Below are 25,574 nucleotides of genomic sequence, written 5' to 3' on the forward strand. Positions count from 1 at the left end.
GGAGAGACAGACAGACAGACAGACAGAGAGGATGAATTGCCAGAATTGGTTCTCTCCTGCCATGGGGCTTGGGGATGGGACTCAGGATGTCATGTTCGGCACCAAGTGCATTTATTGCATCATTTCACTGACCAGATGTTATGGGGAAATTTTTTTTGAGACAGGGCCTTGGCTGGCCTGGAACTCACTATGGATAGGCGGGTCTTGAACTCACAGAGATCTCCCTGCCTTTCCCTCCTAAATGCTGCAATTAAAAGCATTTGTTGCTGTACTCAGCTGATGAAATTTCAGAGATAGATAATGATTTTGTGGTATTTCATAATCTGCAGTACTGCAGAGACAGGGACAACATGTCTGTAGGCTGGCTACTGCACACAGCTTTCTTATCTGTGATGTGACATGGGCCAGCATGCAAAGGGTTCAGTGTACACTGCGAGTACCACTCAACCATATCCATTGCCCAGAAGGGCCCAGGAATGTGGAACTCTCAGGAGAAGGGGTAGGAGATGCTGCCATGCTTCTACACCCCACGGCTCCCCATGCACAGGGTGATGCTATTAATGGAAACAAGCTGGCTCTCGTCTGAAGAGGCCTTGGCATGGCTCTCCTTCTGCCTGCCTCCTGGAACATGTAGATGAAGCCACCACAGAGTCAGTGGTGGCAGTGGCTCTGGGCTCATCTGCATGCAGAGTCCTGGAAAAGCAGAGTGAGAGGGGAGGGGAGGGCAGCTTGGGAAGTCATCAGCTCTGATGGCTGGCGGGCAGGAACAGAAATTGTTCACTACTAAATATATCATTTGCCTAAAGTCACATGGCAGAGCAGGAAGCAAGCCCACCCAAGCGAGAAGCAGGGCAAGCTCCCTCAGGTGTTCCCCTGAAGAGGCAGCTGTCCCTTGATGCTGTGATGTGCCAGCCTCTGTGCCACTTCTGGAAAGTAGATCAAGAAACAAGTCCACAGCCTGTGCCCGTGGGAGCTGCCAAAGTCGTAGAAAGGAAGAAAATGTGGGCATTTTCACCCTATGAGAACGAGGCAGAACCTGCGTCTGTGGGTATCAGGGTAAAGGCAGACCCCTACTACTACCAAAAAGCCTGAGATGCAGTGAGGTGTTTAGAAAAGGCCTGAGTAGCAGTGCATGACTTGGCACCTGTCGCCTACGCGCATCTTCACTCCATGTTGAAGGAATTCGCCCCTTGGAATCAGTTAATCTCTGGAGATGGCTCAGCTCTCCAGGGTCTTCACAGTACGTATCACTGTATCACTTCTTGAGGAATCCCCTGCCTTGAACTAACTTACTGCAGAAATGCCACCCCCCGCCTCCCCCCCAACTTTCTACCCTCCCAGCAGCCCAGCACACATCCCTGACCAGAGCCCACAAGCAGGTCTGTGTCATCCCGATGTTTACCACAAGGGGTCACCATTTCCCTAACAGTGACAGCATGGACCGCTGGGCTCTGCACTGAGGAGGTCACGCCAGACACTGACAGTCCGCAAAAGCTAAGGTGGCTTTGGTTTATGTTTGTTCATAAAAGCCTTTGAGGAAAGATGAAGTTTTGGGGGGCATGGGCAAAGTCATTGTGTGGTAGGCTCTGGTTTAAGTTCAGTATTATGAGAGAGAAGCACCCGTCCCCGTCCCAGCATAGTCCTTTCTTAGAACAGGAAATTCATGAACCCTATTACAGGTTAAGAATTTGCAATGAATATATTCCCATTCTTATCCACTGCCGTATTTCCAATTCTCCCACAGACACATAGATTTGGTTTGGTTTATTCCCTCCTAGATCACTCTTCCGTGAGTGATTCAGGTTGTGATCACAATTTGTGACTTTCTTCTTACTTTCCTTCTTTTTTAAAGTGTCCTTATTTCTTTATTTAAGAACATAATAAAGAAAAAGAAAAACAAACAATTTTTTTTTTTTTGTTTTTTTTTTTTTTTTTTTTTTTTTTTTTTGGTTTTTTGAGACAGGGTTTCTCTATGTAGTCCTGGCTGTCCTGGAACTCACTCTGTAGACCAGGCTGGCCTCAAACTCAGAAATCCACCTGCCTGTGCCTCCCAAGTGCTGGGATTAAAGGCGTGCGCTACCACTGCCGGGCTAACAAAATTCTTAAGTATAGTTTAAATTTAATCTATCTTTTATATGTCGGTTAATACATATTTTTTTTGGATTATTGCTTAATTGTCTTAGTAAATCCAAAGTCCTAAAAGGAAAATGAAATTGTAATATATTAAAACAGTGACCCAGCTTCTTGTTAGTTGATGTGTTCCAGTGTGCATACCTTTGCTTCAAGTAGTTTATCTGTCTGGGAAAACTGTGCTCTATCGTCATACATGATGTAGGGTCCAGACACTCTACCGTTGATCTTTAGAATCGCTCTCTACAGAAAGCCTATTTCAGGGGGGTGAAAGGCTACATTACTGATGTTCATGGTTCTGCAGGAGATGGGTAGGCTAAGCCAGGCTGAGGGACAGCCATCGCATCTCTGGTGTCGGAGTCTCAGGGGGTGCTGGAGTCTCTAAACCAAGGCCCTAGACGAAGTCAGGGAGACCCCGGGCAGTTCATCATCTCGCATCCAGGCAACAGCCAGGTCTGATCATGCTTAGCTCCCAAGATGAGACGAGATAGGGCATATTCAAAATGGTTTGGCTGTAGACTGGAGTGTCATATTTAAGCCCCAGCCTACACGGCTTTTGGTGAGGAGTTTAGCCTCACTAGAAGAAGGCTGTGCTGACAGTGGGTCCCTGAAAATTAGACCCCTGGATGACCAACCATTGCTGGGAGCACCGCTCTGTGTGAACAGGTACTCTCTGAGAGGAGAGGACACAGCCCAGAGCTGTGTGCTCAGTGGCCAGGGCCCTGAGGGAGTGTCACATACCTGAGTTCGGTTTTGTGAATCTCGGCAATTTTCTTTTCCAGTTTCTCTGAATGTTTCGGGAAAAATTGGAACTTGGAGCTGTAGCCTTCAGGGTGCTTTCCTGGGTCGTAATCCCCAATCTCCGCTTTTCAAAGTCAGGGAAAAGAAAACAACAAGATTAGCACACAGCTCAGAGGCTGAGGAAGACCCTGAGCTTGGCCCTTGGCTGGTGAGAAGGCAGGACCATGGGCAGGGACGTGTGCCCATGTACACGCTGTTCCTTTCCCCGCTGTACGCTCTGGGTTGATATGTAAGTCAAAGCAGGGTGCTAGTACGACTGATCCTGTTCTTGGAGGCCACGAGTAAATCGGTGATAAAGGAGTGGAAGCCTGTAGTGTGCTTCTCAGCTATTCAGGAAGGCTTGGGAGCTATGCTCTGCACGGCAGCAGCATACAGTGGGCTTGGTTAGGATGACAGGAGCCCCTGTGAGCCAGGTTAGATACCCAGATCCCATCCTGAAGGTTTTAGTAGGCACAAGAGAAGTTGCTGACTGAGTCTCCATCGCAGTCCAGCACTCAACCCTCAGTCCACACAGACTAGGATAAGTACATTCACTGTCCACCATGGGCTTGAGAGGTTAAAATTTTCAAACTGTACTGTGGGAACTAAGCTATTAGTTGAACTCAGTGGGAGACTGGCTCCTAGAACCTAAAAACAATGGGAGGCCAGTTCCCAAGAACCCAGAAACAAGGGAACCAAGAAGACTTGGCCCAAGAACAACCTGGCCCAAAACAATTGTCAGGTGGCTAGCCAGCCCCTGGACCCTAGCACGGGCCAGCACCAATCAGAAACCACTCCGTACCTTCCCTTTTGCCCCAGCAACTGCACAGGAATAAAAAGCTGCCTAAGACCTTGCTTGGAGCCAGACTCCTCTACCCCTGTGAGGGATATGAGTCTCGCCCCAGCTAGCTGGAATAAAAAGCCTCTTGCAGATTGCATCAAGTCCACGTCTTGGTGGTGTGTGGGGTCGTCGCTCCCGGGATTTGGGTGTGAGGGTCCCGCACCAGACAGGCCCTTCTAAGAGGCCTGCTGCTATGGACATGGTTATGATCCAGGGGCCAAGTACAGCAGCACCATATTCTAAGGCTGATGTTCCAATGCTGTGCCCAGTGCCATGCCTGGGAAGTTCGTGTCTACAGCGGTGGGGTCTCTGGGAGCTCATGTGAACACCATCTCTTGTTTACCCAGTCAGAAACCAGCTTTCTCCAGCCATATAAGGTGCCCCGCCTGAATGGTAGCTCTGAGGAGGAGAGAGGAGCCTCCAGCAGCTTTCCTGGCTGTCCCTCTCCTTCTCTTGGCGAGCCAAGCACACCTCAGCTGAAGCAGGCTGAATACTAGGAGGACAGCAAGGCACAGTGTTCTGGGCCCTGATGGATTGTGTCGGGGAACTCTCAGAAGCAGCTAATGGAGACCCTACAAAGAGCTTGCTGGCAGGAGGGATGTCAGACCTGTGGTAAGGGGGGGGCTCAAACCTGAGGGGGCCCCGGCTCTGAGGGCCCCCCTCCCGGCTCTGAGGCGGCCATTCCAGCACCAGTCCAGCACATGCCACAGCTGGGCCCAGAGCTTTCCACTGCAATTATGGCACCTTCCAATTTCTCCAGGGCTAGGTGTGGTAGTGGTAGATGTTTGTAGCCCCAAGTTCTGGGGAGTCTGAGGCAGGAGAATCAATCACTTGAGACCAGGAATTGAAGTCTAGCCTGGACAACACTGTGAGGTTATAATTCAAATGCAAAAAAAAAAAAAAAAAAAAAAACCAGCCAAACTCCAAATTCCTTGGATATTTCTATTGCTTAACAAAAGGGATTGCCCTCCTTGTGGGAAGAGTGACCTTGAACCTTGAGGTCATTTACTTTGATTTTATTTGAAAAGCTTCAAGGGGAAAATGTTGATGTTGGCTACCAAATAGTTTTTTGAAAAAAAAAATGATATAATTATCAGGGTGGACCTGAGGAAATGACTTTGTTAAAAATGTTTAACATGGCAACCAGAACAGGCCAGGCTTCCTTTCAAAAAGAAAGGGGGACTCTCCAGGTGCCTAAGGACGCACAAGCTCCTGCTACACTCCCCATTTAACTGGTACTGGGATGGCCCCCTCAGAGCCGAGCCCCTCTTACCACAGGTCTGACATCCCTCCTGCCAGCAAGCTCTTTGCAGGGTCTCCATTAGCTGCTCCTGAGAGTTCCCCGACTCAATCAGGGGTTCATGTTTTTAGTGGAAACTTCATGGTTTTATGTCCAAAACAATCCTGTAGTTAATGACAGTTTTAGGCAAGAGGACTAAGAAAATTCTGAGGTGGTTCTTGAGTGAGAGAAGGGCCCCGCACTTTCTTGACAGATTACCACAGCTGGTCAGGAAACCAGCAGCTACAGGCTCAGCTCTTTCTTGTCAGCATCAAGAAATGGCTTCTCACTTGAGAATACTCGAAACACTGAACACTCTCATAGGAGAGCCCTGTGAAATAGATACCAGGATCCCATCATGCCTCGGACTTTGGCGAGTCTCAGAGGGTGGGAGCAGGTGATTCCTGATTACTCCCCCGTATCCCAGAACCATGCAGGCTGCAGGCAGCACAAGCCTGCAAAGGTCAAGATGACTCAGGGGATAGCCATGAGGCCTTGGGTGCGGGAGGGCGCTGGGCTTTTGGCTCTGGACAACCCAGGCAAAATCCTTTAACTTAGACAGTGCTTCAAGTTCGAAGCTGTTTTGATCTAAGAATTTGTCATCTGTGGTAAATGGAATAATGTAATCAGGACTTAGCATGAAAAGCAAATTTATTCTGTCCAAAGTCATTACCTTGAAGGATATAGGCCGCTAACAAGGCAGCATCCGATGTTTTACAGAGAAGTCGGCCGTGGTAGAGATCCCTTTTGATCTGCAGGAAGACTAAGTACCTGCGGAGACAACAGAGAATGAACTAGAAAGGATTGCTTTCATTGCTTTAAAGACACACATATATAATATAAGCCTATCAAAATCCTTGTCAGGACATTTTTCCTACATTACAATTTTTTTCATACCGTGAAACAAATACATTTTCCATTTCCTCGCAGGCTTTCAGATACTTAGCTCTGCGCTGTTAATTGTTTAAGGTTCAGATCAAAAACTTGCTTCTATGGCTCAACATAGACATATCACTTCCTGGCATAAGCATCCCCCAAGCCCCCATTCCACACGGCCTCCACAGTGATGCGATCTAGAGGGAGCCAGCCCCTGGTGGTCTGTTACAACCAGAAAAAACTGTGCTGTCAAGAGATGGGGAAGTGGGCTTGTCTCGACCTCTAGAGTGGAATGGTGGGTGAAGGAAGAAACCAAAGGAAGAGATCAGGCAAGGCTTTCAGTAGCTGTCCCCCTGCAGATTATGGGCAGAGGTCAATTAGATCTCCCCAAATCCAAATAAAAAGTGAGATATGAGGGGTTGCTGAGATGTCTTGGTGGTTAGGAACATCTATCTACTGCTTATGCTTGGTTCCCAGCATCCCTGTTGGGTGGCTCACAACCTGTTGGTAACTCCAGTTCCAGAGTATCTGACATCTTGGCACCCTCCTCTGGTAGGACAGATGATTCACATCTAATATCTCATTGAACTCTTACCCAGCACTCTTGGTCCAGATAAAGCTGGGGCTCAGTGGTTTTCTCACAGACCCACAACTAAATGGAAAGGCCAGATCCAAATCCGTGATGTCAGGACCCTGACCCAGGCTCATTAATACTGCATTATACGGCCCTTTGAGACTGTACTGCTCTGCAGGTTCTTAAGCTGTTGGACAGCCCCTGACCCAGTGGGATGGTTTGGAAGTATCTTTACCAAGAGCGTGCTGACGGATGACCACATTCCCACAAGTCTCCCAATGAGAGCAGATCTAAGGCTCCAAGGCACATCAGTTCCTTGAGTGGGTCCCCGTGGCCAGGAGGCCCCTGTAGAGGACTAGAAATGCAACCTCAGATCCTTTACACACCTGTTTCATGAGATAGTGCTTGATTCTCACCTCTTGGAGGGCCTTAGTGATTTGCGTTGGTGTGACAGGGCAAAATGGAAGTGATTGGCTCCTCACAGAGTCAACACAGTCGCCTTTTTCTTTCTCTTGCGAATACTTACACTGCCCTACAGAGAGGCCCTTGGTGAAGAGTGGATGCTTTCTGCCAACAGTCACCTGAATGCCTTCAGATGAATAAAGTCCCAGTCGCTTTATGACTGATCCTGAGCCAGAAGCTACCAGCTAAGTCATGCCTGGACTCTCGACCCATATAAGTTCTGAGACGGCCAGTTCCTCTAAGCTAAGGTGGATGGACTTCGTTAGACAGCCGCATATGATTATAGCACCCCTGGGGGACAAGGAGTGGTGGAACTATGGTGTACCCTCTTCAGTTCCACCGACTTTGATCAGCAGAATTTAGGGCTTCTTTGGATAATTGGTTTTCTCTGTTTTATATTCAGCCTGAATTACATGTCCAGTTAATCATGTAAAAATGCCCAAAGAGAGAGAGAGAGAGAGACAGAGAGAGAGAGAGAGAGAGAGAGAGAGAGAGAGAGAGAGAGAGAGAGAGAAACATCCACAATGCGACTTTTGGAGAAAGTGGAGACTGAGCTCTGAGCGGCAAGGATGGAGATTCAGTTGAGATCAAGCAGCCATCCAAGGCCCTCATTAGCCTTGCTACTTGAAGGATAGCTCCTACCAGCAATGCTAGCGTTATTTGGAGCCTGCACCTTATACCAAGCTCCTCATGGGACTTGTACATAAGAAGCAGAATCCAAAGAAATGCAGAAGTATCCCAGTAACCAAAATATCTTTGTGACCATGTCAATACGTGGTCCCTTCCCCAAACCAAAAGAAAGGGAAGGAGTTCTGCCTGGGAGTTTGTAAGAGCCCTTCGTCTCCTTTACCAAACCTACTTGGCCCAAATATCCGCTAAGAAAAACCCAGCGTCATGCAGGGTGACTACTTAAGATGGATCGATCAAACCCAGCCTGTCTGCACTCTGCTTCCCACAGTGAAATGCCACACGGTGTGTGGGAGAGGCGAGCGAGCGAGCACTTCCCTGCCTCTCTGTTCCAACTCCCACCTTCCACAGGTTTTGGCAGGATGTGGATCGAACCTTTGCCCCCGAACCATTGCTCACTTCCTGGGCTTAGATTCATATACCATTCCTCCCCTGCTTGCTCATCCACGACTGCAGTCTGCGATAGGACATCCTGGACTAATAGTGTTTCAAACAGAACCCACAAATCTGGATGGTGAGTCTCTATGTAACAGTTTAAGGAACATCCTGCTAGGGAAGCACGTCAGAGGTGCGCCTGTGGTTTGAGAAAGCTGCTCTAGAGTTCCTGATCCTCGCTGTATGCACGGCGCCAGGCTTCTCCATGCAGACGACTGCTGCTTTACAATGCTATGGTAGGCCCATGGCACATCTTTCTGGTGAGCTGGGATGTATGCAGCTCTGTGCGGCTAGGAGTCCTTTGGACTTCTGAGGTTATTAGGACAGCTGTAGGGGCCTCGGGGGTGAGACGACGAAAGCCCTCAAGTAACACCAGGGCAAATGGAGGGAAGGAAGAAAGCGCAAGTTATGCCCTAAGGAAAACTGGTTCATTAGAACGCAGAAGAGATGAGCTCACAGAATCATCCACCAACATCTTCATGAGGTCCCCTAGGTTTTTCTCCCACAGTGGTGTCTAGAAAGTTTTGGGTTGACTTGGTGCTGAAATTGTACCCCACGTGATCACAGCATCATTAAGCCCACGCCCACGGCACTCCAGTGGACTCCCACCACACAAGGCCTGTGGAGGTTATCTTTGGTGTGTGAGACTCTGCCATCAAGACAATTGTGTGTTGCCAGAGAAGGGATCAGCCTGCCAGGCCTGCCTAGTCCAGCCAAGCGCTGTTGCTCCTCAGAGCCAGAGTTAAGGAGCAGACTTCCCTCAATTCATCGCTGAGGAGACATATCCAGAAATGTGGTGTGGCCTGTCCAGTGTTCCCCATCGGTCACAGCTCAGGCCTCTCAGTCTGGGTACAGAGCTTTTTCTACCTTGTGGTAATTCATTTATCTATCAGAGGAGAGAGAAGCACTAGACTGTCATCAGGGGCAATTAATTCACAGTGGTTCAAAGAAGAAATCAGAGAAAATCCTTTAAAAAAAGGTTCATGGAAATATGGTTCATTAATATATATTCTCTCTACCCAATATTATGTATATGTATAAATGTATATGTGTATGTATGTGTGTAAATGTGTATGTATGTGTGTAAATGTGTGTATATATATACATATATATACACACATATATATATAATATATGTGAATTTATATATGGGCTGGAGAGATGGCTCAGTGGTTAAGAATACGTGCTGCTCTTTTGAAGAATCTGAATACAGTTTCCACAAGGCTGCTCATTACTGACTGAAACTCCAGCTCCAGAGAATTCAATGCCTGCTTCTGGTTTCCATGGGCATATACACACTCATTTCTAAGACAAAGATTTTATTTTCTACTTATGTGCATGTTGGGGTCGGAGGACAGCTTGTGAGAGTTGGTTCTTTCTCTCCACCATATGGTGCCAGGGACTGAACTCAGACCCCCAGGCTTGTCAACAAGTGCCTTTCCCTGCTGAACCCCATTACTAGCCTCCACCTTGTATCTGAGGCAGGTCTCTCTTCTTACTGCTGCCGCTGTACTATTTAGGCAAGCCTCTAGCCATACCGTGCCACCTATCATGCTGAGTGCCAAGCCTGGGATTTCAGACGCCAGCGGGATGGAATTCAGCATGCCAGGGTCGCTCAGCAAGCATGCTTGCCCTGAGCCATCTCATTGGCCTGTGCTTGGTTTGCTGGTTTTGTTTGTAAAGCTTTGCTTATCTCTTTGTGTCCTTTATAAGTCCAGTTACACCACCGGTGGTAGAGCACAGAACACAGTCACCCCTTTCACAGTAACATATAAAGGAAGGGAGACAGATGGCAACAGCAAACAACATCCTAATGCTAGCCCCTCTCCATCCCTGAGAACACACCAAGCCCTACACACTGCTGTTGCACACACACACTGCCTCATACAGGCATCAAGAACCCCACCAGTAACTGCCATTTCTGTCCCATTTTCATACATGAGGAAACTGATGCCCGGCAAGGATCGCTGTTTTCCCTGTCTTATAACTGAAAATAATCTGAGATTTAAATCCAGTTCTTCCTGATTTCTTAGCCAGGGGTAGGCACGTAGGGCCTGCTGGTGTACTTTCTAATGAAACCAGGTTTTACTGGAACACAGCCTCGATCACTCATTCATGCATCATCTACCACTGCTTCCGAAAGGCACCGATGGAACCGAGGAGTTGTGACAGAGACCATATGGTTCCGAAAGCCCAAAACACTCATTTTCTTTCCCCTTCCGGAAAGGTTTGGCAATCCATGTTAGCCCAATGGGGGCTCAAATAATATTAATTGAAAGAATAAGTTACTGGGGACTCCATGCGCTGATGCACATATTCATTCTACGGAATCCCTTTAACGCCTGCTGTGTGCCAGGCCCTCTGCTTCCTAGTGAGGTGCCACTGTGTTCACACTCTGTTTCCCTCTGGTACTTGGTCTCTTCGCCTACCTGCGGTCCCTGGTGAAAGCAACGCCTGGTGCCTAAGCCTCTGCCGTCTTGGCCCTATCACCAGTTTCAACAAGAAAATCTATTTATTACTTAAAAAAAAAAAAGACAGGATTTGGAAACTAAGTATGTGCTGTGGGAGGGTTTCAGTAGAGAAGGTGGGGTGGAGGTTTTCACTCTCTGGCTCATCCCTTCCTTCCTTAGCCTCCTTCCATAGGAGTGGATGAGATAGCAGTGAAATTTAGGAGTGAGATTGCCAGGAAAAAAACCAGATCCGACACGCTGACAACTAAATTAGTTTGGTAACAAGGTAGGATGATGTGAGGAGGGGCTCGGAGCCAGGAATGAATTATGGGTTCTGAGTGAGGCTGGGGCAGGTACCCGCTCTCAGATCAGTAGGAATGTGAAAGAGGAACTTGGTGCTAATTCCATGGCTTCACAGAATGTTCCAGAGATGGCGAAAAAAACTGCAAATCAGGCCAGGCACCCCGTGGTTCATACTACCAACTTACACTCTGGGGGAAGGAAGGCTGGTGAGGGAGAGTGAGAAGGGATTGTCTGAGACGTGAGTGGGGACGCATGCAGATGGCAGAGATGTTGGCATGCTTGCCACTGTCCTTGAAGTCTGCTGACTTAGTGCAAGGCCTGGCTAGGATCCCAAGGCTGCGTTGACATGGACTATGTAATCAGTGTGGCAGGGAACACACTGACTTCGCTCAGGGCAAGGCTCCCTGGGGAGTGTACTCAGAACTGTAAGACCCTTTACAGGGCATGGAGATACAAAGCTGTAGTCTCAGCGCTGGGGAAGTGGAGGTATGGAGAATTTTGAGTTCAAGACTAGCTTAGGCTACATAGTGACACTCTCAAAAACAACAAAACAAAACAAACCTAGGCCCAAACTGAGCCCTACCTGGACTTATTTATGATCTACAGATTCTGTGATAATAAATGCTTAGTTTATTTATGTCTAACTGCTTGGTTTTGTGGCTAGGGGTCTTTATTGGTCATATCTATCCACAACCACCTCCCTCCAACTTTCATCAGCACCTCGATCCAAGACACAGTCTTTCTTACATAAGCCTGACTGACCCCAAAGTTTCAGTTTCTTTTTTTAATTTAAAAAGTTTTGCCGGGCAGTGTTGGCGCATGCCTTTAATCCTAGCACTTGAGAGGCAGAGGCAGGTGGATTTCTGAGTTCTAGGCCAGCCTGGTCTATAGAGTGAGTTCCAGGACAGCTGGGGCTATACAGAGAAACCCTGTCTCGAAAAACCAAAATAAATAAATAAATAAATAAATAAATAAATAAATAAATAAATAGTTTCTATGTGTATAGGTGTTTTGCCTGTAAGTGTCCCTTTGTAGCAGATGCATGCCCGGTACCCAAGGAGGCTAGATAGGGCATCGGATCTCCTGGAACTAGAGTTATAGGTGGCTGTGAGCAGCTGTGTAGGTGCTAGTAATCAGACCTGTAGTCTCTGGAAGAAAAGCCCAGGGCTCTGAACCATCGAGCCATCCCTCCAGCCCCAAATTTTCTTTTTATTATCTCTCCCTCTCTATCTCTCTGTCTGTTTCTGTCTCTCTCTGTGTGTCTGTGTGTCTGTCTGTGAGTGCATGCATTCATAGTGTGTGCAGGTGTCCTTAGGGGTCAGAGGTGTCAGATCCCGGAAGAGCTGAAGTTACAGACAGTTGTGAGTTCTGAGAACCGAATGCAGATCCCCTCAAGAGCAGGCAATGCTGGTTGGGGGTAGGAGGGGGATGCTGGCTTTAAGAACAAGTGTTAGGTTTGGTCTGACCTGGCAGGAGTGGACAGGGCCTGCTCTAACGCTCTCAGCAGAGGGAAGGGGGCACGGGTCATGAGGGGGAGTAATGCTTTTGACAAAATGCTCTTCAAGTTGATGAACCTAGTGGTTCTGTCCACTCCGTGAAGCTATAGGGCTGTCCATTAAGACAGTGGGAGTCACTCTTAGTCCTATGAGGCTGAGCAGAACCCACAGCTTTCACATTCACACCAGTGTCCCCCGTGCTTTAGAGTTGGGTACACCAGAGAAAACAAGGACCGAGGACAGACCTCGAGGCTTTCCTGGACAAGCCCTTTATATGATGGCAGTTACCGCTTTTCTGACTTTTTGCCTTCTCTAAGGCAGGGGGGAAAGGACTAGTGGCTTTTCTTCCTTAACGTTCCCACCGGCCACAAGGGTCTTGCTGATGCCAGACTAAGGAATCCTAGCAGTAGTTTCTGAACTTCTGAGGCAAGGCTTAGCATGAGTCTGGCTCAGATGTATAAGGACCTGGGAAGCTGGGCCAGTCCTAGTCACTGACCCTCTTGCAGGGTGGTTGTGGGATAGAGGTCTTTTCTCTTTCTGCAGTGGAAAATAGAGCTTACGGCATGCCTGCCCCAGAACACGATTCCCACAATGAGGAAAGCTTCACGTGGGAAGGCTAAAGTTATGTTTTAAGTTTAAATTACTGTGCTTAAGGGCTCTATAAAACAAAGATGTCCCTAACCTGTAAGCCCCATTTGCCCAAGGACAGATAACAGGCTGCTGGGGGCTGATGCTCTGTGAGATAACAAATCGGGTGTTTTTACTTCTGTAAACAAGATTGGTTGCCCCAGCTGAACAAGATGTGCTTGATCACACATAGGTGGGTGGTATACAGGCAGGAGGTATATAGGCCAGGAAGTATGCTTCTCCCTGACTGGATGAAGGCAGGACGTATGTAACCTAGTGGGTTGTGCTAACATAATCTGCGGCTATTCTCTGGGAATCCCAGGTATGGACCTGGCCAGTTGCAATTGTCCTGGCCAGTAGTTAATAAAGAGTGCTTCAAATTTGTCTCACACATCGTGGTAGTGGTCTTATTCTCGACTAGTGTGATTAAAAGATGCACCTGTTCAAACACCTCACTAGGATCTACCTGTTTGGATTTTAGACTCACAGTGCTTCCCCCTTCCTTCTATGTCTCACCTTGGTAGTTCCCAAGTCCTTTGGGCCACTGGAGACTATTTCCAAACTTGAAATGAAGCAGCAACACCAAAGCTGTCTCCCATAGAGTTCCATCAATAGAGCCACAGCATAGGCATGAGAAGAAAAACTGCCTTCGAGCAATTAGTTACTCTAGATCCCTTGTAGAGCGAGCAGTTAGAGATGCAAAAGAAAGTTCGGAGTTCCCCACTGCTCCACCTCCAGAGGTGGGGAGCAAAGAAAGTGGGGGGGGGGCAATAACACATAGAAGCAAGTTCTACCCAGAAAGCATTCCTCCAAAGAGAGCTGGGTACTTCCAGATCCAAGGCTCCCCACTCTGCGCAACAGCCTAGGTGGCTGGGAACTGCTCATTCGGCCTCACCTGGTTATCTCCTCTTTCAGGGCAGCAGGGTCGGCAGGGTAAAACTTCACTCGGAAGCACATGGTGAATGGAGGCTGGGCTGCAGAGGAAGAGGTGTCTGTTAGGAGAGACCCTCTCAAGGAGATGGACTGGGTTCCCCTCCTTCCGGCATGCACAGGCCCCCGAACCATAAGGAAAAAAAAATCCCTTTGTGAGGCTAGACAAAAGGCTCAGCATCAGGGGCACTGGCTGGGGACCCAGGTTCAATGCTTAGCATCCACATGGTTGCTTGCAGCCATCTATATAATACTAAGTCTTAGGAGACCTGATGGACCAGGTACTCTTCTGGCCTCCAGAGGTGTCAGGCCATACTCGGTGCACAGACACACATTCATGTAGGCTAAACACCCATACACATAACTTAAAACCCTTTTGTGAGTACGCTAGGAGAGTAGGACGTTACATATGTGAACCACGCCTTACTACCCTGGGGGGTTCCTCCCACCCTCCCAAGGGTAAACCTTAGCCCCTTCTTGAATACTTACATCTTAGCTGCTTCACCACTGACTTTGTGAACTCCAACCAATGCTGAAACAGAGAGCACAAGACAAGACAACCCTCATGAAAAGCGGTGTCACACGCAACCTGTTTTATCCTATTGGAATGGCGAGACAGAAGGCAATCTTCCTGGAAGCTTAGCCATAGATGTGTGGGAGGGAAGCCACGTTCTGAAATAAGCACCCGTGATGGACCAGCCGTGAAGGGGAGAGGTGTCCTGGCTTCAGGTACTGCTCCCGGGCTTCCTGGAGACCCCTCCCAAACCAGGGTGCCAAAGCTTTGAGGCCAGTTCCTGGCAGGCCCACGGGCAGAGATAACTATGCATGCATCGTGTGCTTGGCTTGAGCATGGAGCTGCTGGACTTAATGTGTGACGTGCACTGTGTTAAATGCCAGCTTCCGTTGGCGAAGGAGTCAGATGGAGGGTGTTGGTGGGAACTCTGAAAAGTACTGACAAGAAGAGATTTCAGAATGGAGGGGAGGCAGAGATGGCTGGTCTATATTTCCATTTTTGTGTGAGTGACATAGGTAGCCAATGCTTGTGTGCTCAGGATTTCCTGGCATGTGAGGATGGTTAAAGTCTTAGTTTTGCCGGATGGTGGCGCACGCCTTTAATCCCAGCACTTGGGAGGCAGAGGCAGGCGGATTTCTGAGTTCGAGGCCAGCTTGGTCTACAGAGTGAGTTCCAGGACAGCCAGGGCTACACAGAGAAACCCTGTCTTTAAAAAAAAAAAGTCTTAGTTTCTTGGGATAATTACCTATAACTAATGTGCAGGATAATATCTTGACCCACGTGTTTTGTTTTGTTTTGTTTTGTTTTACTTTCATGTGTATTGCATGTATGTCTGTGTAAAGGTGTCAGTTCCTTTGGAACTGGAGTTACAGACAGTGGTGAAGGGTCGTGTGGGTGCTGGGAATTGAACCTGGGTCCTCTTAGAAGAGCAGTCAGTACTCTTAACTGCTGACACATCTCTAGCCCACCTCCCCAAGTCTTTTTTTGTTCGTTTGTTTGTTTTTGTTTTTGTTTTTCCAGACAGGGTTTGTATAGCCTTGGCTGTCCTGGAACTCACTCTGTAGACCAGGCTGGCCTCGAACTCAGAAATCTGCCTGCCTCTGCCTCTCAAGTGCTGGGATTAAAGGCATACAACATCACTGCCTGGCTCCCCATGGGTTTTTTTATAGCTAAAATATAGTCAAACTACATTTCTCATTTTCCTCTATGGCACTTAAGTTTGAGGGAAGGCAGCAACGGAGACCATTCTAAGCTCTCTCCTTTTAAAAGATATTTATTTATTTGTGTGTGTGTGTGTGTGTGTGTGTGTGTGTATGTATAGGCCAGAAGAGGGTGTCAGAAACCCCAAAGGCAGAGTTAATGGTGGTTGCAAGCTGCCCCATGTGGTGCTGAGAACCGAACTTGAGTCTTCTGGAAGAGCAAGAAAGTGCTGTTAACAGCTGAGCCATCTCTCTGGCTCTTGATCACCGTTTCCCAAATCTCTGTGGGTTCTTGATAACATTCATTACTGATGCCTCGCTTTTACATTAGGCAAGTAACTTGTCAACTGGCAGAGAGCCAAAACTATTATTTGGGGTTTGATTGCTTGAAAGTCGCTTAGAGATGCTGGCTGTAAGTTCCTGGAGGATAGGAACGGACTTGTTTACCATATAATATCCAGGGCCTAGCATGTGGGGCAACACATAGTTGTGGAATGGGCAAAGGGCTAGGTTTCAGAGTGCCCTCTTTCCTGGCTACATCTGCTTAGTGTAGTGTCTTGGCAGAGACTTTCTTTGGCAGGAAAGCAGCCAAGGCTATGCAGACAGCATCCTGGCCTCCCTCACTTCCCAGCTCTCACCTTCTGGGCTGGGCTCTGGGTCATGTAGTTAATGGACCCACTAAGAGCCAGGCCTGTCAGCTCCACATGGATAATCTGGGCTGACATTCTGCTCTCTTGCTTCCTCTGATCCGAGCTCCCACGAGGCTGGCAACTTATTACAGCCACTCAGCATGGTTAAGAGGCCCTTCTCACATTACACGGCCCACCACAGCTCTGCTTCGCAGGGAAGCAGAAGTAAGAGGTGCAATTGCACAGAGGGCGAGTGGAGCTGCAGTGTTGCCTGGGCAGGTGCAGGAGGCCTGTCTGGTTCAAAGCATGATAGGATCGTATAGTGAGGAGCACACAGTGAGTGTCGGGGACGTAGTACACAGACCTTTAGACTGGCAGGTAAGAGAAATAAGATAGAAATAATAAAGAAGATAGAGATGATAAGATCTGACTGAGCTGTGATGGCCAGAGGGCTCATGAGCTCAGTTACAAGGAGGCCTCTCTCTCTCTCTGGCAGTAGCAAGACAGCTTTTGTTTGGACTGTGCTAAGAACTCAGGAAAGGACTGAAGCTGGAGAACATCAGGAAGGCTTGGAAAGCTGTCATGGCTCGTCTGAGGGATTTTAGAGATCCAGTGGAGAAATCCCAGCAATATGGTGATGGCATCTTGTAGACCGAGTCCCAGAATTAATAGCAAACTGAGACCATGAGGCAGGCTCAGGAAAAGGGGCAAGATTCAGAGGGAGACGGGTCAAAGTGGAACAATCTTCACGCTTTGAGGCTTGAAAGGGTACAAAAAGATTGTAGAGAGGGCAGAGGCTCAGGATGAGCTGGAGACAGCGGGCATGGCATGAGGTAGCTCCTCCAGGAGAGAAGGGTAGAGAGGTAGGAGCCCCAAGACACCCAGTGAGCAAGCAGTGGTGAAGATCAATGTGAGCTGTTGAGACCACCTTGGAGCCAGGGAAGGAGGTTTTCCTCACACCTCTGGGAGCAAGGAGTTCATTTCCTGTATCTTTACCATGAATTAGTGGATTTAGAATAAGTCCTCATTATAGATTGTCTAAGACCTCCCAGGACTCTCTCAGGCCTCTGTGCTCCATGTTCCTTTTCTGAGGCTCAGAATCACCCCCACTTGGGGCTACTTTGTGACTTGAGCATGATACCTCAGAAACCACACAGTCTAATGGAACCAGACAGTCCTGAGCTCCAGAATGGCCTCGACACTTACCAAGGTTGAACAACCTGCCTTAATCTATCCATCTGGAGTCTTATCACTGGCTTTAAGGGTTGCTTGATGGAACATGTGTAGAGCTCTTGAGTTAGCACCAGGTGCCACTTGGTGCTTAGTCTACATCAGCCTGGTGCTGGGCTAAGCTTACAGCAGACTCTCTGTAAAGGGGCATGTCTCTTTTCTCCCAGTCTTCTCTTGTTCGCCCTCCTTTAATCTGCATCAACCCCACAGCCATCCTTTTCTCAAGCACATCCTACCCTAACTGAGAAAATGATCAACAGAATACATTTGCCCCTTGACTTTTTTTTAAAGATTTATTTATTTATTACATATAAGTATACTGTAGCTGTCTTCAGACACTCCAGAAGAGGACATCAGATCTCATTACGGGTGGTTGTGAGCCACCATGTGGTTGCTGGGATTTGAACTCAGGACCTTTGGAAGAGCGGTCAGCGCTCTTAACTGCTGAACCATCTCACCAGCTTCTGCCCCTTGACTTTTCAATACCACCAGCTCTGGGGGAGATGAAGAGATCTTGGTGTATATGCTCCATCCCCTAGGAGAGAGCGCTTAGACCAAACAAACACTGGGGCGAAAAGAAAAGCCAACACCCCAAACTTCCACCACTTCCTGGAAATGGGTACATACTGCAGTGAGGACAGTATGGTTTCTTGCTCTCTGGGCACTTAGTGGCCACATGCTAAGGTCCAGAGCCATGGGCAGCATGTCAACAGAGCAGAGCAAGGGGCAGACTTTGAGGATGCTGCTCACAACTCTGCCGGACAGGGAGAGTTGAAATAAATACATGAAGAGTGGGGACCAGGCTAGTCAGAGGAAAAGGGTATGGTAGGTAACTTAAGAGTCTTTTCTAAAACTCACGTCTAGAGTATACAACCCTTAACAGGATCCAGAGGACAAAGTGGCTCAGACAACCAGAAGATGAAGAGCCTCTGCCCGTGGCTCGGTGAAGGGCACGTCCACTCTCCCTCAGCATCTGTCCTTCTGGGATGCGCTGAGATGCTCAGCCTTCTGAGTAGCCTGAGACCCGCCATGATGGCAGAGACAGCCCTATCTGGGGCTGTGGAGGGAAATCTTGGACCTAGGAAAGGAGGCCCTCCAGGATTTGTGAAGCTCTGTAGGATTTGGGATAATGTTTGTGGAGACTGGAGTGCGGGTGGTGAGTGAGCAGGAGCGCACAGCCTGCACATGTCTGCATATTTTCCCACTTCCAAGGGATGCCAAATAGCACATCCGTGCAGTCAACAGAGGGACGATGAATCACGTGCAGCAATGCAGGTGTCTGTCTGCAGGCTGGGAAGATGAAGGTGAGCATCAGGGTACCACAAATCGTTAGCTCATCCCTTCAGCAAATGCTTACTGAGTGTCAACTGCTTCCCAGGCCCTGCACTGGCTCCGTGGCAGACAGTGATGGATGAGGTACAGCCTGTCTGTCCCCTCTTGGAATTTAGACTTTTGTGGGGACAAAGACTGTCAGCGCAGTATGATGAGTAGGTATTAAAGGACGTAGTGGGCCATAGGGGGATCTATGGCAAGGTTGGAAGAGATTTCCTGGAGGAAGCAAAAAGCCAGGAAAGACCTTAAGTATGAAAAGAAGGTAGCTTTGGGGCTGGAGGGATGGCTCAGTGTTTAAGAGTTGCTTGTTGCTCTTGGAGAGGACCCAGGTTCAGTTCCAAGCACCCTGGTCAGGAAGCTCACAACTACTTCCTGCTTTAACTCCAACTCCAGGGGATTCAACATGCTCTCTGGCTGCTGAGGGCAACAGCATTCTCTCTCTCCCATGCACGCGCGTGTACACACACACACACACACACACACACACACAGGAAGCCAGGAGGAAGGACTCCAGGCAGAGAACTGAGGGACTGAAGGTCTGAAGAGGGAGACAGATATGTCTGGCTGACCACAGAAGGGAGGGGCAGGTTGGGAAAGGTGATGCTGGAGATGATGTAGGGGTTCAAGGGGAATGGTCTGTTTCTGTCTGAGATACCAGTCTTGGCGAAGGCCGGTAGTCCACATCTGCCTTTACTGTACAGACCAGGGAAAGAGCTACAGGCTTTGCAAGGTGCTAAAGGGCTCGTGTCAGTTTGGCTCTCTGTCCTGCCTAGACCAGACTGGCATTGCCCAGTAATGCTCTACCTAACCAGGACAAGATCCCTGAAATATGGGTCAGCCCTCTCTGTGCACTGGGTTCTATGACGTCAACACTGGCTATCCATCTAGTAGGCACCCATGGCACATGGCTTAAGCTCTTAGGCTGCCTTTTTGCCATCTGTGAAATGCCAGGTTTCCTCAGCTGAGCTCTGGTTCAGGTGATGTTCAGGCTCAGTGCAGTGACACCAACTAAGGGGTCTGGGTGGTCCCTGACTCCTGAGGCTAAACTTTGCATGGGAGTCAGATACAACCAAAGATTCAGGCCTATTTATTAACCCTGCACTTTGTGCTTTGAATTTTGACTTACCCGCTGCTTATCTGGGTCCACAAAACGAATCCCAAAGTAGTCTTTCTCAAGTAGGTTCAGGTGGTGGCAAAGGAGGTCAAACAGGTACTGGCCTTTGGCATCTCTCTGCAAAGAAAGCAAGCTCTGTTGAGAAATGTGCATTCTTCAGGGTGAGGTATGTGTGTGTGTGTGTGTCATAAGAGGTATATGAATGTGTGTACACATATGTATTTTATGCAACTATTTAGGGTGAATTGTGTATGTATATATATGTATGCATGTGCACATATATGTGCATATGCACACATGGAGGCTAGCAGTCAATGTGGACTGCATTCCTTTTGAAACCACACCTCTCACTAAACCGGAAGCTCACTGACTCAGCCAGACTAGCTGGACAGCAAGCTTCTTCAGAACAACTGGAGAAACCACTCCAGAAAGCCTGGCTTTCAATTTTGTTTTTATAATCACAAGGATGACTTATGAATTGCATGTAGATATGACAGTAGTGCACACCCATAACTGTCCTTTACACTGTGACGTCTCACATCGTCTCTGGCATTCTGAGGGGCTTAGCACGTTCCAGCACAAGGTATCAGAGTTCATCCCCTGTTCTTCATGCCTACTGCCAGTTCCATAGGTCAAACCACACTTCTCCTGCAGCTGGGCCACTGCCTGAGCCTTTGAGAACATTCTCCATTTTCATTCTTGTCCTGATCAGTCCTTCCCGACAAGGTAACGAGAGTGATCCAACTTAGATGTGATGTCTTTTGTTTGCTGAATAAGTGATACAGGCACAGTATAAGCCATTCACATGTGCAGAACAACATGCTATTAAGTTAGTCTCCATCCCCTCCTCACTGCACATGGCCTTCCTACAAGCGTCTTGCAGACAGACTGTTATGTAATAGTCTATACGCAGGTACATCTATAGGAAGGAATGCTGCCTCTTTTTAAAATATATTATATAATTATAGTATTTTAAATATATATATATTTAAGAATATATATTTTAAAATATATATAGCGTGTGCATACTGCTGAGGATGTGGGGGGGTCAGATGACACTTTTCAGGAGATGGTTCTCTTTTCCCACCACATGAACCCATGGATTGAAACTTGAATCATCAATCAGGCTTGGTGGCACGCACCCTTATCTGTTGAGCCATCTTGCTAGCCTTTAAAATACATTTATAACACATTTCCCCTAGTATTGGGGATGCAGGGGTTCACAAGGGCTCTTTCCTGAGCTTCAATCCACACTTTTACATACTGTTTCTTGGTTTGTTTTTTCTTTTGTTTTCTACCGGAGATGCTTGGCAAATCCTTCTATGGTACTGCATGTAGCTGTGTCTCAGAGTTTTAAACTACTGTATATAGTCTAATAAAACTAATGTTATTACCCAGGTCCACATCAATGGAAACTGTTTCCAATCTATTAGCAGCAATGTGGCAGTGATCTTTAATTACATCACTTACTTCTGCTTAACACAATCAGTGTCTCCCCACGCTCTTGGAATAAAGTCTTAACTCTGGTCAGGGCCTGTAATGTCCTACACAACCTGGCTCTTGCCCTCTTTCTGAACTCATCATTCTCTGTCTGCCATTCCGGCAGCAGCCTTTCTGCTCCTGAACAAGCTAAGGCTCTCCTGTGTTTGTGCATTCCTGCCTGGAACACAATTCCTGTGGCTCCTCTTGCCCTGTTATCCTGAGATCCTGGTGCCAAAGACCCACTGCATAGGTCTTTCCCCTATAGAAGGGCTAGGCCCCCCAACTCTGCACCTCGCTTTCCTGTTTCTGTCCTTCGTGTCCTTTAATAACACTCAGTTACCTTGCTGACCTCTCCCCTTGTTTCTCTCCCACCATCTCCTTCTGAGGACCCTTCCCCAGAACTTTGCACAAGGTCTTAAACAAGAAGTGCAGAACTTCTAGGACCTGTTGAATAAACTATTCAATACAGAGAAGGTATATTGGATGAACAGTTACATAAAGTATAACTCAGACCCTCTACCTCCCAGGCCTGCCTGGGTATCCTAAGTGAGACAGGAGGAGAATGACTGACTAGGAACTCTCGGGGCATCTGGAGCCCTGCATAGCTCCTGCCTTTGCAACCGTCCCAAGCTGTGTCTGCAGCTTAGCTCATATGCCCTTTGGTTTATGTGTAACTGCAGCCAATTTATGGTGTCTTATAAGAGCCTTCTAAGACTTGGTGAAATGGCTCTGGGCCATGGGTAGTCACAGAACAGCCTGGCCCTAAGCCAACAACAGGTACATTATTAAGACTTTCATGAAACGTGTATTCTTCAGCTCCCCCTTCTGCTGGCTCACCCTGTACTACAGAAGGACCAGGGCAGGATGCTAAGTCTTTTTCTTGCTGAGGCTGAAAGATGAGTGGAGCACAGCTTAATAAGAGGAAGAAGCAACTGGAAGGGACCTCTCCCTCTTCTTCTGCTGGCCAACACACCCTCTCACTACACATTCTTGAGGCAGCAGCTCCAATCCTACACTCTTCGGTCTCCCAACAGAAACAGGACAGGGACCTGAAACTTCTGGCTGGTGGGTCACAAGCCAGGTCTTTTAAAGGACTCCACCAGCAGTCTCGTGAGGCAGGGTCTGTCTGCTCCTTCCTTGTTGTTGCAGAGGGTGAGACAAGCTTACACTCCTAATTAGAGTCCTCTGGGAGGGGAAGATATGTGTTCAACTCAGTCTACCCAGCATATCCTGCGTAGTACTCCCATCCCCACCCTCCCAGGGCAGCTGGAATGAAAGAGTTGGAAGAATAGAAGACCCTGGCAGGGTGTGGGGTCTTGTTTCGTTTTTGTTTTGTTTTTTTGTTTTTCTCTAGAAATGTTATTCACACCATGCTAAGTTACTGCTTTGTGAAAAGCTAGCACATGTTTTAAAGGCTGAATAAGCTAATTTCCAATCACACAGACGCCTGGGATTGGGAAAGTGTGAGACAAACGCTGTGTCATTGGTTATCCTGGAGAAACAGGCAGTTGTACTGATACATGATTACCATTTAGTAGCAGCAGAGTCAAGAGTGCCAAGCCTGAGCCTGTTTATCTTCAGTCAGAACAGGAAGCTGAGGCAGAGTGCAGAAGCCCTTATCAGCAGCTAAACTTGGAGGGTATTCTCTTCCCAAGGACATTATTGGGTCAAAGTAACTTATTAAGCCCTCATTTAAAAGTAACTTTGTATTTTATAAATCACAGCAGTAGCACACATTGAAAATAACAGTACATGTAAGTGAAGGCCTTTATTCTCTCTGTGTGGGGCACAGAGTGATTCATGAGCCTCTGAGAATCACTCTGCAGTAGGAGATGGGAGAGTTTATGGTTTTGCTCCTTGGCAGGCCTGATTCTGGGTCTCTGCTTTGACTATTGTTTAGCAAGGGGACAGAGGCAGCAAGCAGAAAGCAAGTTTGGTTGGGCCAGTGACCCAAACCAATTAAAGTTAATTACATTTTCTGCCTACTAATAAATAAATAGCCTTGTGCAGGAGCACACTGCATTTTAACCCAGCATAGATGAAATCAGGCATGGGGCACCCTGGTGGGGAGGCAGCATGTAGAACACCCGCCTCCCCATTAGCCTCCACCTTCTCCATCCTGCCACACTGGGAGGCACAGAGATCTGCAGTCCAACTAAATGAAGGTTCATGAGGATGAACAGTCATGACTTTCTCCACTCTGGGCTACATGGAGTTAAATGAGGATCTTTGTGAGACTTTAAAGAAGGGGTAAGATGATAGAGAGAGAAGGGAGGGAGGGGTAAGATGGTAGAGAAGCTAGGGGTAAGATGTTGGAGGGGAAAGCAGGACTAAGATAGAGGGGGAGGCAGGGGTAAGATGGAGGAGTGGAAGGCAGGGTTAAGATGGAGAGGAAGGCAGGGGTAAGATGGTGGAGGGGAAGGCAGGGGTAAGATGAAGGGGGAGACAGGGGTAAGATGGAGGGGAAGGCAGGGGTAAGATGGAGGGGGAGGCAAGGGTAAGATGGACGGGACACGAGGAAATGCTACATGAAGACCAGAGGGCTTCACGAAAAAGGCAGGAGCTGAACAAGTTCTTCTTGAAGACCTAGCAGGGAAGGGACAGGTACCAGGAATGGGGCAGCAGCCACTATTCCAGCTTATATATACATTTCTACAGACCAAGGCTTCCCCAGTTACTTTGTCAGAGTCAGGACCTGTACGTCTGGGGTTCAGGCACTACATGGAAGCTCTACGTTGTCACAGAGGAACAGACACATCAGCTCATCTTCTCAGGACCATGCACATGTGAGTAGAGCAGAAAAGTGTGGTAATTCCTGGGGTGTGCATTCGGCCACACCGTGCCCAGCCCAATTTCTGAGACAAAGGGAGTTTGAGAACCGTACAGGCTGACAGCACGGCTATGGATTTCCTACCCTGGCACTAGCTGTACTCTTGTACATTTTATTTGAAGCAGGGAACTCTTGCTGAGTTCCTGGACTCAGGGGTTCACTTTCTCCTGCTTAGCTGCAAACCAACAAAATCTGTCCAGAAACTTCTGAGGCGGCAGTTAGAGGAGCAGCCAGCTCACCAGCCACCTCCTGCCAAAGGAGAGCCAGTGAAGCCCTCTGCTGGCCGTACCATTTTATGTAGCAGGAGGACCACAGTTCCACCCTGCCCAGGTGTTCTGTGGCTTCTCTCAGAACTCAGGAGTCAGGCAAGAAAAGACAGGGCTCCAGTGGGCACATTGCACCTGGATGGTGGGGCCAGGAGGCTGCCATAGTATCAGGTGACCGTGTAGCTCCTGGCAGAGTGGAAAGTCTGGCAAGGAGGGAAATCAAAATTCAGAGGAAGAGAAGAACGGTGCCACTTAGACATTATTCTCACCTCTCCTTAATAAATGCAGAAGTTTCTTTGTCTCAGTAGAATGTCATCACCATTCTACATGAAAACGTCAAGAACTGGGGTTTTCTTGGCACACTGATCTAAGTAGGTTCGTATGCTAGGTGTGTGCCATCAGGAGCCCTGTTGGCAGTCCTCGCTCAGGTCGTCACTGACACATGTGGGCGCAGAGCACATGCATGCAGAGTGTGAAAACCCCACTTCGCTCAGTACACTTTTGCTATGGACCTGGTTGCCAGTGAGCAAAGGCTGTAGGTCTCCTCAAAGGACTTGCCTTTCACCCAGTTCTGCCACAGCAGGGTGTCTGTTCTAGAACATTTGCTGTCCGGGTCTCTGGACTCTGGTTTCTAGAAGGTGAGGATGGTTGTAGCCAACCCTTCGCCTCCTGCCTATGTCAGGCCTCCTGACGGCTTCCCAGTGACAGCACTGTCTTGGCGTCAAGTCCGGTCTTTCGTTTCACCACCCTGTTCCTGAGAAAGGATCCAACCTCTGTGTGGCAGGGTAGGTCAGTCAGGTCCGTACCAGTGAGGAAAGGCCTCTGTGTTCAGTGTTGGGCAAACTGGGAGGAAGCTCAGCTGATTCAAGGAAAGGCAGTATGTTAGCCAAGTTCTCCACAACGTGTTTCCCATCTCCTAAATGATTTCATGTCCCACAACCATGACCAGAGCCTCTGACTCCATGTTAGGAGATGGAAGTTGTCAAACTCTATGTTCATCTCTGAAAAAAGGACTTTAAAAAGTTTGCTCTGAAATTAATTTTATTTATTTATTTTGGTTTTTCGAGACAGGGTTTCTCTGTATAGCCCTGGCTGTCCTGGAACTCAC

At 48.1% G+C, this 25,574-nt stretch overlaps 1 protein-coding gene across 3 annotated transcripts in view; it reads right to left on the reverse strand.

Annotated features, from left to right (window-relative positions):
- Frmd5 (FERM domain containing 5) overlaps positions 1-25,574 on the reverse strand; it is a 269,855-nt gene that overhangs the window by 26,507 nt on the left and 217,774 nt on the right. For all 3 annotated transcript variants that reach the window (XM_031371682.1, XM_031371681.1, XM_031371683.1), the window contains exons 2-6: positions 19,901-20,005; positions 14,360-14,402; positions 13,836-13,914; positions 5,704-5,801; positions 2,872-2,995 (exon numbers count right to left, since the gene is read on the reverse strand). In XM_031371682.1, the coding sequence (XP_031227542.1) occupies positions 2,872-2,995; positions 5,704-5,801; positions 13,836-13,914; positions 14,360-14,402; positions 19,901-20,005 (449 nt within the window). The remainder of the gene's footprint in view (positions 1-2,871; positions 2,996-5,703; positions 5,802-13,835; positions 13,915-14,359; positions 14,403-19,900; positions 20,006-25,574) is intronic.

Source organism: Mastomys coucha, unplaced genomic scaffold, assembly GCF_008632895.1.
Source record: "Mastomys coucha isolate ucsf_1 unplaced genomic scaffold, UCSF_Mcou_1 pScaffold15, whole genome shotgun sequence".
In the NCBI taxonomy this organism is placed as follows: Eukaryota; Metazoa; Chordata; class Mammalia; order Rodentia; family Muridae; genus Mastomys; species Mastomys coucha.